Source organism: Orbicella franksi, chromosome 6, assembly GCF_964199315.1.
Source record: "Orbicella franksi chromosome 6, jaOrbFran1.1, whole genome shotgun sequence".
Classification (NCBI taxonomy): Eukaryota; Metazoa; Cnidaria; class Anthozoa; order Scleractinia; family Merulinidae; genus Orbicella; species Orbicella franksi.
In genome coordinates this window covers 13,989,156-13,994,450 of record NC_138150.1, presented here as the reverse complement: position 1 = coordinate 13,994,450, position 5,295 = coordinate 13,989,156, and the positions used below count along the sequence as shown (strand labels likewise).

The 5,295-nt window shown below is 39.9% G+C and overlaps 2 protein-coding genes across 4 annotated transcripts in view; one reads left to right on the top strand and one right to left on the bottom strand.

Moving 5' to 3' along the window:
- The first annotated feature begins 537 nt into the window (after window positions 1-537).
- On the top strand, window positions 538-3,259 carry LOC145489699 (uncharacterized). The gene is made up of 2 exons (XM_081468738.1): window positions 538-1,661; window positions 1,733-3,259. The coding sequence occupies exon 2, from the start codon at window positions 1,909-1,911 to the stop codon at window positions 2,305-2,307; it is 399 nt and encodes a 132-aa protein (XP_081324864.1). The 5' UTR covers window positions 538-1,661; window positions 1,733-1,908; the 3' UTR covers window positions 2,308-3,259.
- Window positions 3,260-3,444: 185 nt separating this feature from the next.
- Window positions 3,445-5,295, bottom strand: part of LOC145489657 (N-acetylglucosamine-1-phosphotransferase subunit gamma-like) — an 86,183-nt gene continuing 84,332 nt past the window's right edge. For 2 of the 3 annotated variants that reach the window (XM_081468686.1, XM_081468687.1), the window contains exon 11: window positions 3,445-5,067. In XM_081468686.1, the coding sequence (XP_081324812.1) occupies window positions 4,717-5,067 (351 nt within the window). In that variant the 3' untranslated portion in view covers window positions 3,445-4,716. The remainder of the gene's footprint in view (window positions 5,068-5,295) is intronic. The other variant, XM_081468688.1, reaches the window with a different exon arrangement.

Genomic DNA, 5,295 nt, shown 5'->3' with positions numbered 1-5,295 from the left:
AACATTTTGAGACTTTCTGGCTTCGAAAAGAAGAGAAGAGGTAGAAATCCAGGCAAACGTTACCTTACAGAGAATAAGCCTGTTTTAATTTTAAATTTCTTTAACAGAAATCGAGAGAAATCTTGCCATCCGTGTCCGTTAGCAAAGGTCCTTCAAGCCATTTTAGCGGGAGGTAGTGGATGGCTCCGTTTTGTACCCAGTCAATCACATAATAATGCTGGAGGGAGGACAAAACTGCTGGCTTGCAGGAGGGATGGGCGAAGTGGAACTATTTTAAACAAGATTACTGTGCTTTGGACAAAGTTGTAGTCCAGGTATACTTTTTTGAACCAGGGTAGATATATTTGATATTCCACCAGCCACATAGGCCATACAAGGATAAAACACTAAACAAAACTACAGAACAAAACCTGGTTTATTACAACGTTAACTTTTCAAATATCAACTAATACTAAAAGCAATAATTGCTTTTAGTATTAGCTGATATTTGTAAATATATTCAGGTTTGTATTAACATAATAACTATTATAGCCGATAGCGAATCAGTATAAAACTGTAACATATGTGAAAAACAGTCTTTAACAGTGCCTAAGGAAACCGAGATACGCCTTAGTTTTAGGTCCGATACTATTTTTATTTGCGTCTTTAAAAGGTGGGTGGCTAACCACCCAATCCACCCCTGGCAAATGAATTCTAAAAGAATGACTAAGTCTTTAAGTGAGTCGAACAAATGACTGTAGAAGTGCGAACCGGAAGGGATAATGCTTGGCTGTTTTGGTTTTATTTTCGCTTGAAGCCGGAGCGTCCCAGAATTTTCTCACTTGCCTGTGAAATTACTCTAACAACCTCAAGCTTTTCAAATGCATGAAACTTTATCAACTCCCGGCACTTCAATTAAGTGCACTTAATTTAGACCAGGCGAGATTTCGTCTCGTATATAGACTTGATAGTCATACTGTAAGTACTTTCCAAATGTTCGCACGGACTACGATGATCGCTTCTAGGGTTTTGGCCTCTGGGCAAAAACGGTGCTGCGGGAAATGAGTCCTCCAAATTGATGTACCGAACCCCTGTCCTCCCTGTACACGTACGTAGCCTGTTCCAGGAAGCGGGCCAGCGAGGGAAAAAAAACGAGTGGGAATAAGGCATCTTCGTTCACCCACGACTATTCGAGAGCTTGGAAAAGGCCACCCTGTACTGACGAAATAAGGGAATGGCAGGGCTTGTGGCCCCTTAACTCAGAGGTAATAGGCAGTTTATTACATTTATGGTTAAGCCGTATTACATTTATGGTTGTCCAGTTTCCTACATTTATGGTCAAATTTTATTACATTTATGGTTGGTGGATTTATTACATTTATGGTCAGTATTATACTTATGGTAAATTTTTATTACAGTTTATGGTTGGTATTACATTTATGGTTTTTATTACATTTATGGGTGATACATTGGGGTACCAGTGTATTGGGGTACCGGGATATTAGGGTATTAGGATATTAGGGTATTAGGGTGTTAGGGCACTATGCTACTAGTGTATTATGGTATTGGGGAATTAAGGTGTTAGGGTATTGGGGTACCAGTGTATTGGGCTATTAGGGTATTAGGGTATTAGGGTATTAGGGTATTAGGGTATTAGGGTATTAGGGTATTAGGGTGTTAGGGTATTAGGGTATTAGGGTATTAGGGTATTAGGGTATTAGGGTATTAGGGTATTAGGGTATTAGGGTATTAGGGTATTAGGGTATTAGGGTATTAGGGTATTAGGGTATTAGGGTATTAGGGTATTGAGGTGGAAGGGTGATGGGGTACTAGTATATTGGGTTATTAGGGTATTAGGGTATTAGGGTGTTGGAAGTTTTTCACAGTCACTTAAACCCGATAAACGCCAATATTCAGTTTACAGTAGAGATGCCTACAACAACTATGGGCAAGAACAGCATAGCCTTCTTGGACACTAACAACACCGTTAATGAGGATGGTAAGATCGAGGTGGGTGTATACCGAAAGGCCACACATACGAGCAAGTATTTAGACTTAAATTCACACAGCCCAGCGCAAAGCAAGAGAGCTGTCGTTAAGACTCTAATGGACCGAGCTAAATGCATTCCATCAACAACTGCACAAAGACAAAACGAGAAACGACGTGTTATTAGTGATCTAAAAGCTAATGGTTATCCCGAGAGCTTCATCAAGTCAGTTGGTGAATCGAGCAGAACAAACACGCAACCAAGACCCCAGGAGAATCCAAAGGCATACGCGTCGATTCCATATGTGAAAGGAGTGTCGGAAGTGTTCGACGCATTTTGAGCCGCGAAAACATCAGGACAGCTTTCAAACCAGTACAAACATTGGGAAATGTTTTCAAAAAGCCCAAAGACCGGCCGACAAAAGAGCAATTAAAAGGCATTGTGTACAAAGTGACCTGTAGGACATGTTCTTTCACGATGTCGTGGAAAGCAGAAAAAATTGGAAATCTCGGGGGACCGAACACAAGCCCGGAACCAATGGAAATGTCAATTCCGCAATTAAACAGCATGCGGAAACCGGCCACGATATACATCCTATTTACGCCAACATTCTTGAAACAGGTGTGAGCGGCAAGAACAAAAGACTGTTTCTGGAATCCTTGCACTCTTTCCTAGGCAAAAACTCCGTAAATGAAAGAGCACCTGTCCCAAGGGTTTACGCGTCACTGGTTGCCTCCCTAGGGGGCAACGAACAATAACGTCCCAGCTTATTAAAAATTCTGTGAATCGCGCGAAATCATCATTCTCTGAAGAAGACCGTAGGAGGCGGTCGAAAATTTAGAGACAATTTTACTTTTTTAGATCTGTTTTAAACGTTTTTTAAAGAACTATGAGCACAGATCGCTTAGGGTGTTAGGGTATTGGGGTATTGAAGTGTTATGGTATTGGGGTACTCGTGTATTAGGTTACTGGGGTATTAGGGTATTGGAGTTTTAAGGTGTTCAGGTATTGCGGTACTAGTGTATTGGGTTATTAGGGTATTACGGTATTAAGGTGTTAGGGTGTTGGGGTACTAGCTCAGCAATCCAGCAAGTCAAAATGGGATCCTTTACAACAAGATCGATGGAGATAAGAAGAGCTCCAGGTGATGAATATGGATGAAAAAAGTCATGCGAACAAATGGGAACGATAGTATGCGCTGTGGTATTAGTGTGTGGTTGGAAGAAATTAATTTGCCGGAGTATTTAGTGAGTATTCAAACATAACTTAACCAGACCACCTACAAGTATATGAAACTATAAAAACAACGACAACAATTTTATTCACAGACACAAACAACTAAACTTACTTTTTAAACAATGTAAAATAATACAAACATTAAACAACAGAAATAATAAACGAGATATTAAATAAACAAGATTAAAAATCTGCATGTGTAATGACGGGGCGTGAGAAATATGGCCTCGTCAAAGGGGGGAGGTACATTTTTAAAATCAGAATTGGGAAGGGGGTTTAATTTTTATCTGAAATACTTTGGAGGTTTCAGTTTTGAAACACTACACTTTTTTGAAAACCACGGGACGTAATAAACGATCGGTCCCCTAAATGGAAGAAATGAACAACAGCAAAACGTCTACTCTTTATTTGAGAGACTAAAATGGTACAAACAGGCCAAATGTCGCCAACACCAGCTAGACATGACCGTTCAGTTTCAGTTCTAAGCCCTAATTCATATGGCAAAAGCTCAGTTCTGTCTAAAGAAAGCAGATTATCGCCACAATGCAAACGGCGTAATTGCGGGGCTAAATGGCGACCCGTTACATCTCAGGGCCGTTCCATATACGATAATGGACGAAAATTGTTGGACTTGCATCTTCAATGACTTACTGATGACCTCGGGCAGACCTCTTTTAGACAGCAGTTGTTGAAAGCTAAATTAACCAGCTCCTTCTCTGAGTCACCATGCGAACTAAAATTCAAACACGCGACATTCGAGTGTAGACTGGGCTAAACTTAAAAACACAAATTTAAAAAAGGGGTTGGGAGGAGGTGACAAGCAGTTCTCTACACGCTTTACAAGCTGCCGCATTTAAGAAGACTTAAAAAGAAAAAAAGATCGCCAGGTTACATAAATGAAGGGGTTCATTTCTTTCAATATCAAAAGAATATCCACCTTTTATTACATGTACGCATTATCACAGGTATGCCCTTCTCTTCCTTGTTGACTGCTACTTGCTACTTCTAGATCCTTTTTCCAATAATTTACAACTGACCCTGTCCTTCACAACAAAGCAGCTATTTTGCAACAACATTGTTGACGACCTTATTTCAGTCATCCTCTGGCTTCGCTCACATTTCTGTTTTGCCTAATTTATCGAAATTATCGAAGTGTCATCCCAACTCATGTCCCAACCGACTCCGTCTGACACCTAGAGCACCTCGAGTCTTTGACACCAAGGGTAGTCCAAGCATCTCATACCAAACAGTACATCATGAGGACTCCATGAAGCTTAGCAACAACTCTGACAACTTGTCGCTACACCTCTAATACCTTTGGCCACTTGTCCTGAAATCTTCAACACCTCAACACTTGTCCCCAAATTTGTGAAGCCTCTGAAAACTTGCCCCTAAACCTACAACACCTTTGACTACTTGTCGTTAAATCTCTTCCCCTCATACCAGTCAGTACAGTGTAATGCACGACAACTGTGACGCTTTCCCCTGGTCTGTAAATTCTTTATCGTGTACACTAAAATTCTCCAGCCTTGCCCCTTAGTTTGTTTTCCTGTGATTTTTTCAAAGCACTTTCTTTAAGAGATGTACCTTTTCTTTGTTTACTGTCACTTGAATTGGAATTCACTCCTGAATCACCTTTCAAATTCTCTACTAAAGTTACGAACGCCTTATTGTCTCCTGTTTCCACTGGGCTTTTCTGTTCTTTACTCCTCACTCCTGTTTCACCTTTTACAGTTCTTTCCACCCCAACCAGCACTCTCTTCTGTTGTGCTGAAATTTGCGTTTCTTGTCCTGTTTCAGTGTTCGGCCATTGTTGGCTATGGTTTGAGCGAGAGGATTTGTTTGTTTGAGTATCTGTGTTCATCTGTGGAGGCAAAAACATGGCCGGAACGTTCTATCAGAAACAACACGCGCGATACAAATGATTTGTTAAGAAAAATTCGTCGCGTAAGGTTTTAAATTTAGTATCTACAACAATATTTTTTAATAACATCAATTATTAAATTCTTAATTTATGAATTAACTTATATTATTGACAATGTTATATTTTTAGATCTTTTATTGTAAATAATCATTTTAATTCCATGTACTT